This window comes from Diprion similis, chromosome 12 (genome assembly GCF_021155765.1).
Source record: "Diprion similis isolate iyDipSimi1 chromosome 12, iyDipSimi1.1, whole genome shotgun sequence".
Lineage (NCBI taxonomy): Eukaryota > Metazoa > Arthropoda > Insecta > Hymenoptera > Diprionidae > Diprion > Diprion similis.
The window spans coordinates 3,146,354-3,157,830 of record NC_060116.1 but is presented as its reverse complement, the minus strand read 5'-3'; the positions used below and the strand labels follow the sequence as shown (position 1 = coordinate 3,157,830).

General features: G+C 35.6%; 3 protein-coding genes across 5 annotated transcripts; 2 read left to right on the top strand and 1 right to left on the bottom strand.

Annotated features, from left to right (window-relative positions):
- Positions 1-416: 416 nt before the first annotated feature.
- On the top strand, positions 417-4,669 carry LOC124413149 (serine/threonine/tyrosine-interacting protein-like). 2 transcript variants are annotated; one of them, XM_046893530.1, is made up of 5 exons: positions 417-469; positions 1,524-1,625; positions 1,833-1,984; positions 2,301-2,489; positions 3,820-4,669. In XM_046893530.1, the coding sequence occupies exons 1-5, from the start codon at positions 431-433 to the stop codon at positions 4,028-4,030; spliced, it is 693 nt and encodes a 230-aa protein (XP_046749486.1). In that variant the 5' UTR covers positions 417-430; the 3' UTR covers positions 4,031-4,669. The 2 variants fall into 2 exon arrangements, with proteins under 2 accessions (XP_046749486.1, XP_046749487.1); XM_046893531.1 differs by lacking the exon at positions 417-469 and adding an exon at positions 1,073-1,266 and having other exon boundaries at positions 3,820-4,668.
- Positions 4,670-4,952: 283 nt separating this feature from the next.
- Positions 4,953-6,460, bottom strand: LOC124413150 (NPC intracellular cholesterol transporter 2 homolog a-like). Its single transcript, XM_046893532.1, has 4 exons — positions 6,308-6,460; positions 5,937-6,050; positions 5,540-5,721; positions 4,953-5,119 (listed from the first exon to the last, which is right to left on the bottom strand). Exons 1-4 carry the CDS (start codon positions 6,378-6,380, stop codon positions 5,036-5,038), a joined length of 453 nt encoding a protein of 150 aa, XP_046749488.1. The 5' UTR covers positions 6,381-6,460; the 3' UTR covers positions 4,953-5,035.
- Positions 6,461-7,440: 980 nt separating this feature from the next.
- Positions 7,441-11,158, top strand: LOC124412863 (protein transport protein Sec61 subunit gamma). Of its 2 annotated transcripts, XM_046893034.1 has the most exons (5): positions 7,441-7,448; positions 7,527-7,530; positions 9,453-9,561; positions 10,721-10,823; positions 10,961-11,158. In XM_046893034.1, the coding sequence occupies exons 3-5, from the start codon at positions 9,468-9,470 to the stop codon at positions 10,968-10,970; spliced, it is 207 nt and encodes a 68-aa protein (XP_046748990.1). In that variant the 5' UTR covers positions 7,441-7,448; positions 7,527-7,530; positions 9,453-9,467; the 3' UTR covers positions 10,971-11,158. The 2 variants fall into 2 exon arrangements, with proteins under 2 accessions (XP_046748990.1, XP_046748989.1); XM_046893033.1 differs by lacking the exons at positions 7,441-7,448; positions 7,527-7,530 and adding an exon at positions 9,094-9,224.
- The last annotated feature ends 319 nt before the right edge of the window (positions 11,159-11,477 follow it).

Below are 11,477 nucleotides of genomic sequence, written 5' to 3'. Positions count from 1 at the left end.
ATCCCGAAAATCGTCAAAAAAATGTGTGGTTTTTTTGACACGTGTCGCTATTCCCACATTTCCCGCATTTCAGGGGCAAAGAAGTGCATATTTGAGAGACTTTTCGCCAGAGTGAGAACAATGAGAAGTAGAATGAGCCATCGTAAAACTGTTTTCATGCAATATTGAGGTCACTAGACGAAAAATAGGAATTACTATAATTTCGTAAATAAAAGATACTCTCGCAATCAGTTGTCCGCACGGCCGGTACAACCGAACGTTCCTTGGTTGAAAGGCTCGGCCTTGTCTACCGGTAAAGAATATTGCAAATGGCCGCCGTGTCAATAAAATTTCGTTATGTCGAAAAACATTTCCTTATTTTCATTCGTTTCCAATTACCTAAAGCGTTCCGATCTGTGGCGGCTCATGTTCGTTAATCCAAATTACTGATATGCTATCTGAAAATGAGAACAATCTCCTGTACGATGAAGTAAGTATAAATTTTGAGCCACAACTTAATTCCGGGTTTCTCGAAAAGCCAGGCATCACATATTCCAAATTTCTACCTTACCCTCAGCTGCGCCACAAATTAAATGCATTTCGTATTTAAGTTGAAGCCATAGAGTCTACACACCTAGAATAAGCATCTTCAATGGCCGCTTGCAAGCTGCGCAAGTCGTCTGCCATTAAAGGTATGTTATCTCTCTCGCTCTGCACGCTGAGAGAATCGAGAGCGAGAGAGACAAAGCCTACACCGAAATTCAGTAACCCTTAATGCATTTGCCCAGTCTCGGCCATTGAGTTGCCTACTCCAGAAGTATAAAGTCTATGGTCCACCAGGTCTGGTTCACGAGCCAATCACACTGTTCGGTTAATTTCAAACAGCCAACGATTGGCGCAAATTTGATCGACCGAATCTGTCTGACGCTTCGACTATTAGGTATATAGCCAAAGGTCTGACGGAATTTCATGGGCCTACACAACTATGGACCCTATGAACCCTATGGACCCTATGGACCTATACTTATTTTGTTTGCATATTTCTCCAAAATTTGACCAGGTGATTCACTATCGTTCTCACGTGTGTATGTTACATACGGCGGAGCAGGACAAGAGCGAAATCATATTTACTCTTGTACGGCGCTGTTGATTGAGATGACAGCGAGTTAATTACATAAACTAAAACGATGAAACATTTCAGAATGTCTTTCAAACCGGTTGTATAGTAAAAACCACTCATTATCGACTGTTATGTCAACCACGAAAACTGACCGGGAGCAGAGCCTTGTTCGTAGTATTAATTCATATCTCTTAATTTTAGGTTAATTTCTTCATTTCCCGACGTAGCTTATGAACTAATTACTGGTTTCGTACCTATAAAAAGAGTAGAACGCTGTTTATTCGATTGTGTGAATCACTGTTCCTTTAGCATAAAATTTCTGTAATTATTGACGTATATAACATTATGCAGTTGCTGCAGTACTTCAATTTGAAATTTGTTATATGACTGTTAGAGTTCAACAATTTTTATCAATCCATTCTAGGAAGGAGCTAGTGAAACTGCCCACGATGAATACCCTCGAATTCCAATTGACTCGATGGCCCCTCCTGAAGAATGGACTTACACAATGCGACGGAGAATGCAGGTTTGATTAAAAATGAAGAATTGGCTTTGTCTATGGAATTTGCACATTTGTTGTTTAACTGTATTTTACAAGAATAAAATTGATACTGCAATTAGCAAACAAAGTAAATGCTAGCTTACGTTGCACCTTTTAACATTACAGAACAACATCTTGGATTTAGTCATAAATTTTACAAAATGTTGAAGAACGTTATTCCCATGATTTCAGGAGGTGCTTCCTGGTCTTTATCTCGGCCCTTATAGCGCCGCGAGCCCTTCAAAATTAGAATCGTTGCTGGAACATGGCATAACACACATAGTTTGCGTGCGTCAAGATATTGAAGCACATTTCGTAAAGCCCAACTTTCCTGATAGATTTCAGTAAGTCAAAATATTCAATATTCTTATGAGTTATCAAAGATCAGTAATTTCAGTACCAGTCTATATCCAGCTTAATCTTATTCTGATCAAATTCTGTACCATCTTGAAAATCGCTTTGCATTTTCGAAAGCAGTTCGTCATGCAAAATACTTTCCTTTCAACAGAAATTTCACTTTCAAGACTTAGATAAAATCAGTCTTGAAATAATAACTCTTTTTTCTAATAAATTTAAAGATTTCATATTTTACATAATTACATTAAGCACATTACAATCAAACAATTTATATTGAAAAATTGATAATATCTGTGCTTGCAGGTATCTTGTACTGGATATAGCTGACACAGCTCACGAAAATATAATACAACACTTTCAGAAGGTAAAAATCTATATAGATGATGCTCTGAGTTCCGGTGGTCGGGTTTTGGTACATGGCAATGCAGGAATATCCAGATCCGCAGCATTGGTATTAGCCTACATGATGGAGACTTATGGATTAACGCAGCAGTAAACCTGTTTTTTAATTCAACTCATGATTGCTATTTATTTCGCTTCTGAAATATTCATCATTTGATAATCTGAATAACAAATCAGTGCCGAAATGAAATTGATTGTATATATGAAACTTTCTCTTACAAATCGCACAGATTTGGATCAAAATTGACCGACACATTTTTGATTTAGCTGAATTTTGCTTTTACGGGTTCTATATCGAAAAAAGAGATACTTATTCGAGGATGCTTTTTTCACATATTATGGAAAACAGAAGGGATCGAAAATTTGATAATCTGGTAACTTTTGGCTTGGAGACTCATTTTCAAAAATTCATAACTCCAGTTCTATTTGTGCTAGACGTTCTTTTTTTACATTTTAAAGCTAAAAGAATGAATTTTAATAAAGAAAAATCGTTTCATTTAAATTATCAACAAATTCATATTACTATAAACAATTAAAATACTTAAATCTATTTTTAACAATTGCCCACACCTCGTAGCGAGTTCTTAGTATAACCATCGTATTCTAGGTCAAATTTTCTATCAAAAACGCATTTTTAATCGATGGAGAAATTATTATTACCATTGGAAAAAAATTAATTTATCTACCGCCACACTTCACATCGGCGCACGGGTTCCATTGCACGCCTCATCAGAGTATAATATATGGTACTTATTAGTTAATAATAATGTTTTGAAATCTTAATAAATAAATTTTTTATTTGCTACAATAATATTTTTTATACGTAAAGTCTTATTTTCTAATAAATAATATTATTTAATTAAAAATATAGAATAATCATTTACATTACAGAGAAAAACGATACAAGGCAAGAAAATAAGGCGTGCAATGGAATCCGCGCTCCGATAAATTACTTTTTTCCAATAGTAATAATAATTTCTCCATCGACTGAAAATGCGTTTTTTATAAAAAATTTGACGTAGAATACGATGGTTATACTAAGAACTCGCTACGAGTTGGAAGCAATAGTTAAAAATCGATTTAAACATTTTAATTGTTCATAACAATATCAATTTGTTAATAATTTTCAATAAGTCTGAAATTTTTTCATTGAAATTCATTCTTTTAGCTTTAAAATGATAAAAAAAACTTTACAGCTCAAATAGAATCGGAGTTATGAAAATGAGCCTCCAAGCCGAAAATCACCAGATTCTCAAATTTTCGATCCCCTCTGTTTTCCATAATATGTGAAAAAAAAATTTTCGAATACGTATCTCTTATATATAGAACCCGTAAGAAAAATTCAGCGAAATCAAAAATATCGCATACACGTAGTCAATCGCGTAAACCGTTCCGATAATAAACAACACATTTATTACAGAAGAGCCTTCGAAATAGTACAAAAGCGAAGATATTGCATCGTTCCGAATGAAGGGTTCATGGCACAATTGAAAGAATTTGAGCCTATTTATCAGGCACAGAAAACTCTCAGACACGGACAGCAGAGTTCAGCAAGACAGAGGAGCAAACGTACTATTCACCAAATGGACACTGAACAAACGGACGAATGCCCTGTCGCAATGGATAGTTGATATAAACTCTAAAAGTATCAAAATTACTACAATAAGACTTGATTAAAACCTAGGAAGACAAAAATAACCCAATATTTACCTCCGTATTGTGGTACGGAATTGAGTTCTGGTTATGAAACAAGCCAAACGATGTTCTGGTCAAAACGCAACGTACTCACAAATTCCTCAAAAAATAATCCTCATTTGATATCAAACGTTGAAATGACATATACGGGGCAACGGTTTTTAACATTAATGACTGCAATAAAATAATTCCACGCATAATATTAATTAATGACTAAAAATTACAAAACCTAAAATGGGCGATGATATTTTGTTATAGTAGGTATATAGTAGCGTCGAGTACTCCTCCGGTGTTGCTTACCTTATGTATTCGCCAGCTTCAATATCAAATATATACCTTACATAGAAAATAGGACCAGAATCTACTGCTAGAAATGATGTTTACGTTAATGCTGGTATTTTTTCCCTGGTCTATAATCGCACCTGAATATTTGTATTTAGAAACTGAATTTATTTGATTAGATAACTTTAAGCTAAATAACGCCACCTTATGTATTCTATGTTTTATTTATTGATCGTTGAAGTTTATTTCTATATGTAATGAATCATACATAACAGAAATAAATATAATATTTTCAAGGACTCTGCTTTTCTTAACTCCTTGGAAGTTGGAAATCTAAAGTCTACGCTCAGTGCCGGTAATTATATAGGTATATATGTACATATATTTATACTTACACTTTGTACAATATAATGATTAGATAGTAGAGCCACATCCGGTCAGATTATCAGCATGGCGATTTGCCAGACCAAAAAACCAATGGTAATTAAATGAGACTTATCGCACTACCGGTTTGGTTTTTACTTCCCTTTTTCTAACATTTATCTAAATTATCTACCTATTAACTATAATAATTACTTCTAATACCGAAGAAGAAAATTTTAATTATTAAATCTGTTACCAATACATTATCAAAATATAATATTTATAAATTTATATTTTTATCGTATTACAGCTGGAAGTTTGAAGCAGACAATGTCATTTCCATTCTGATCCTGAAGTTCCCACTTGACTTTAACGGATACCTACAAATAATATTCATATTACCGAAACCATTCTCGAGCCAAACTAGTTTACGGGCACAACCCAAACAATATTTTTTTCAGCAAAGCATGAAAAGTCACTTAGACGCTAATTGAGATCCGTAACTCGGGACATTCAACAGAAGTCGGAACTGACATATAAAGTCCTTGTACGATAGTTCAAAATGTGCAGTTGTGAACTGCGACATGAAAATTTGATACGGTTCTTCCGAGGTTAGCGGTGTAAAGAGCAACTTTATCAAAAACAGGCGTTAAGAAGTGACTTTTTTATGCCTGTGCCTGGGAAAGACATTTTTTGTGTGTTCCTAGAGAAAACTGCCTTGAGTTTTACATCTTTTATGTCAACCAGTTTTTCATTTTCATTGTCTGCAATTTAATATAATATACTTATTCTGAACTAACCGAAGGGTATTTTGTAGATACTGGTAGCTCTGCCTTGTATTTGTAACTTTGGCCCTTCCTCATGGGACAAGTTATCCCAGACTCTGGGTGTTGGCATGCGTCAGCATTTGGCAGATGAAAAGGTACGGGTACAATCAGAACAGTGCCATGCACGACTGCCTTCAAGTCGGTAGCATCTTCGTCTGAAAATATTTAGTCTTTTTGTAAAAATTGTCAGAAAATGGGTGCATTAATTAAATCACTATGCTTTCAAACAGCTGAGCAGAATATTGAGCACCAATATTTATTGAGAATCAAATAAAAACGAATGAGAAAAACAATTTTTCATACATTTGTGACTTTTGTCTTAAGATATAATTTCAATAATGTATAATTTTGCATCAAAATACCAGCTTACATGTTATAAAGTCAATTTCTATCGATGCGTTCTTTCCTTTGTGCAAAACACAGGGTTGGTTTGAATCGTCACAACCTGATATTTGAACTCGGCTGTAACTTCCTAACTTGGAACCTGTAACAAAGAGAACATAGAAAATCGAAATGAATGACAATTATATCTGATCAACATTTTTGTTATGATTTCTAAACACAACCAATCAGTTATGGAATCATTTACTAAATATGTCGTCTACATACGTCATATCAAAATGTTTGCACAGTAAAAAGATAAATATATCTTAAGCAAGAATTGCGTTCGAGTATTGACTTTGATGCTTCGTAAATATGATGAAGAGAAAAATGGGTTATAAATATTGAAATTATGCGAACCGCAATTGAGAATTGGAACTCCATCGACAATGGATGAGAAACTAAAGAGAGCCACAAAAATTATCGGAAACATGTTGCCGCCTTCGCCTTGACGATCTAACGAACACTGGATACGAGATGAGTCGCAGTCGCCCAACACATCGCGCGAGATTATCAGAGAACAGAGAAAGGACGTGATATCGTCATATTCCTTATCCGTCGAAACGCGCAATACACAAAGTATTTTCGAATTTCAAGGGTACCGGGTTCAGTTCAGTTAGTCAGCGGCGTTGAACTTCCCTTGTCTCGTAAACAATACATGAATCACGACCAAATGAATAACAAGTGCTGGGAACTGTGTTGTGTGATGTTGCACCAGAAGTGTTACACAAGGTTAATTAAACTAATTATAATTAAAGGTCGCACAAATGTTACAATGTTGCGAAGAATAATATCTGCATTCAGTCAACGGTATATTTCATTCAATCAATGTATAAGGTGGTAGAAAATGATAAACGATGTCACTGATTGTAACCCATCGGTATCGACTCACCGGCGGAACAATCAATGGCTATAGCTCGTTTCCCTGTTTGTTCCACTCAAAATGAGATCGTAACATAATTTTTGATCTAGAGAATAATAATTGTTAGGGAAGTATTTTTCTGCTAGACGCTACCCTGCACGGTAATGCCACCATGTATGCTGAACCCAGATAGCATTTCATGCAATAATTGCACCACAAAGAAGGAACCTGTAATTGTTGGTAACAGACGCACGATATTATCGTATTGACGAGTCTCGGAGGCTGGCATGACAGTCTTACCGACGGAGCTTGTATATTTGATAGACGTTCGCGTTCTCGGTCGATTGTCGAAACGAAAACACATCTACCCAGGCTCTGACTAAATCTATTGCATCGATTCTTTAATCATCATCGTCGTATACACTGAAATCAGTGGCCCTAGACGACACAATCCACGTCGTGGGTTCGCTTGACGGTGATACAATACTAAGCTATCGACCAACAACCAATCAGATGCTTAGAAAGAGACAGATATTGGGCGCGTGTGTTTCTTTCTCTCTCACTTCAGGCATTACTACATTAGTATAGGGAATGCGCAGTCGATCCCATGGTGTCAGAAGATAAGGTGTGCTCTTCCGTGTCCACTGCCATTCCAGCCATTGAGAATGTGTGCGTATATGACGTCATTTGTGTTTGTTTAACTATGCTGTCGTGAAGTCACGTGCGGGTTATCACGTGACTTTACTACTGCGCATCTCCATTTAGAGTGGTAGCGTCTGTGGAATCACGTAATGGCCATTGGCCATCACCTGGGCGCATTTGCCGGCTGGTGTATAAAGAAGACTTGCACATGTTCGCTTCTGAAAGAAGCGGTCTGCTGATTGCCGACAAGTACATACATGACAGGTATGCTCTGCCGCAAAATATGGTATTTCTTCGATAACGTAACCAATTTACGTCATACATGTTTCGAGTGACGTACATCAATAACCTTCTTTCGTAACTGTTCACCACGGTGTTGTATTTATATGATTATTCATGCATCAATCCAGATTATACATTATACGGAACACGGTTATAGTTGTACACTCGCAAGGAAGTTACAAAGGAGAACCGTTGAATCGCTACCTATATGTAAGAACTCGAAGTATATGAACGAACACCTCGTTCGTTTTTGCTTTCGACCCATGCTACAGCAGTATCAGTAACAATCATGTCCAATTCTGCCGTACATTCGACCCACGCTGCTGTGGCATGCAAAAATCATGCCCAATTCTGCTATAAAGTTGCTATCGAACACGATCTTGTATGATCGATGCTACAGGAAATAAGTCTGTGGTCGTATTATCGACCGATGATTTTCTTGTATAAGTCCATGGTTTTGTAGTACCGACCGTTCACTGAATGTCAGTCTACCGACCTATAATTTTCTCCGTTTTCGTCATTCTTCGCGACTCGTTTCTCACTCAGTCCATTCATTTATGAAGGGCTGATTTTAGATACCCATTGCGTACTCTGTTGACAACAAGTCAAAATGCACAACGCCATGCATGCCTGTAAAATTCTGGGTATCAATTTTGAATTTTTACCCACAAACTTAGAGTATATATTACTGAAGAGAGCTACCCATCCTGTCGCCCTCGCAAAAATTTATATATATATATAGAATATATACAGAGATATATATTCGGTAGTGTCCGACCGAAACACAATTTTATATTTGGATTCTCTCCTAGAAATCTGCATTTTTTACCGAAACCGATACCCACCGATAACGAAACTTCGGTCGGTCTTTAATATTCGGGTTGCTCAGTCTCTCTCTCTCAATTCGGTGTAGAGCGAGGCAGATTATAACCGACATATACCTTCAGAGCTGCGTTCTGAAATCTTACTCGAGTTAACTCACGTATCATCGTATCTCTGTCAAACGCATATGATCAAACAGAGAAACAATGATACTCGAGTAATTCGTGTAAGGTTTCAGAACGCAGCTCTGAGCATACATATCTAAGGATGCGTTCCGAAATTAGCCCTCAGTGCTATCAGCAATCTCTTATCTCTTTTGCGCTGCCGAGTTTGTGAATAGCTCTGTTTCTGTCCTACGGAATTTTCAGCGCTGCCAGCTAGTTTCGGAACGCACCCTAAGCATATGCCTCTCTTTCTTTCACTCCGCCGCTACACTTTCTGTACACGCGATGCTACCTCTAGTATTATATGCCATAGACTTATCTGGCCCACAAGCCAATGTGGCACGCGAAGCTTCCGTTTCAGCTTACGAGCGTAGTGTCACGTCAATCGAACCGGAAGTTACGTATTTCTATACGTCGTCCACGTAGCTGGTGAAATTAATGTCAGTGGTGGTTTTTCGTCAATCACAGAGAACAGTGTTTGAAGTAACCGCAAGCAGTACGCAACGTAAGTAAATGTCTCATTCCCAAAATTTACTTAATCATTTTAAATAAGGAAATCAAGTATTGATTTATTGGTATTATACTCTTAAAGAGGACCAATTTCACGTCATAACCTTTAAATATACGATTTAATACAGGTTCAGTTTACACACCTTTTCAAGTTTATACCATATGCACCGACTCAATTTTTTATCGAATTGATTCACATTTTTAAAGATGATTTTAATTTTAGAAAACACAATCAACGATGGATCAAGTCACGAAATTAGTTGAACCTGGCCGCCAATTTGCCAAAGACAGCATTCGTCTTGTCAAAAGATGCACAAAACCAGACCGCAAAGGTATTTACACCTACCTTGTAACAATAATTTTTAACTTGGCGCAACACGTTACCTTGTCGAATTACATGCATAGGCTAAGAAATCTCAGAATTACATCAAATATAAATTTGTTATTACGTCTTTCTGCTAACGAAAAGTACTGCTTGAAGCCAAGTAAATGAATCTTAGGGTTGATTAGTTTTGAAAATTAGGAAACAATCAGGAAATTCTCAACCAAAATTATTGTCCTAAAGCAAAACTTTCAAGAGAGCCAGTACTTTCATTAAAAAAGTATAATTTCAGACTCAAGTATAGCTTCGAAGATTTCTATTCACCTTTTTCTGCACACATTTTACTATGTGATTCATAAGCCAATTTCTGATTTGAATTTCTATTAATATTGATAATGAATGTTGAATAATGTATAGTATAACCATGTGTTATAAAAGGAAATTTGATTAGAATTGATACTCTTTTGCTATTATGCAAGGACTTGTTATTTGAATAACGCTCAACGCTGGATTCTATGCCTGTTGTGATTTATATATAATTTCATATATACGACTATAATACCGATCACATCTTTTTTAAATTGGTTTTTACTCAAGTACATGAATGTTAAGTATTCAATGAATATACTTCAAATTAATTGAAAATGAAAATACTTCAATTATATATACATATTATACATATAAGTCAAATACTGAATATAATAGATCTGGTTTCAAAATCCAATATTAAGAAACCAAAATATTTTTCGACAAATTTTTCTCTCCTTATTCATTACAAGGAAAAGAATGGAATTTTAAACCCAATTGTAGAAGTGAAGGTAGACCAAGTCAACGTGTGTTATTCGGTTTATAGAATATGAACTTTTTTCACCTTCCGTTATTGTATTATTCTCAAAGATACCTGCAAATGTTGTTGGCATAACTATAATACTTTTGGCAAAAACCTTATTTTAGTTCGTATCTACATTGCAGTGAAGATATTGCTGTAGTTCGTATTTGGCATTCATAGTTACAAATGAATTTGAAAATCTTCGAAAAGCACACTACTCTTTGATTTTCTGATTCCACTTGGATGAAACCGATAAAAATCGTATTAATTAATTAATTCGTTACTTCCAAACTGATGCTTTATATGTAATTGATACTGATTTGTTCTATTTACTTTACAGAATTTCAAAAGATAGCTATCGCTACCGCCATTGGATTCTGTATCATGGGCTTCATTGGTTTCTTCGTGAAATTAATCCACATTCCCATCAACAATATCATTGTGTAAGTATTCCTTTAATACGGGAAATTCATGTATCATTTATTTGCAATGTTTTTGTAAATTAGTCTAATATTGGTGCAGTTACTTAATATCGATTCCACTGTACACTAATTATATTGTTTTTTTTTTTCTGTTACAGAGGCTCATAAGGCTAGGCTACAATTGAATTGTTTTAACTGTTAAGGTCCATCAGCGTTAACGCCCCCAACCCCTACCCATCCTCCACTTCCCGACCTCTTTAATTTATATCAAAGAAATTATTATGGCTGAATTACAGTATGTGATGATATGAGTGTGTGAAAATGAATTTTGTAATAAAACGAGTATTGAACAAAAATAAATCATTTCCTGAGTAATTTGTCCCTCAAATAACAGATACAATGCGCAGTGAAAAAATGTCAATTTGTAAAAATAACAGGCACAAGGATGTAAATTGGGAATAAAAAGTGATGGGTGAAGGCACTTTTACACTTTTATTTAAAGAATAGAATTTTTTTCTTCAAGTACAATACATAGTAAAATTTGACAAGCCATTTTTTCCATTGATTGACAAAAAATTTCAAGGCAATTTCACTTTTCAATTTGTCGATATCCTTTTCAACGGAAAAATGACTATCGCATGGGAACCCATAGCCAGGTACTGAGTATAGAAGGAT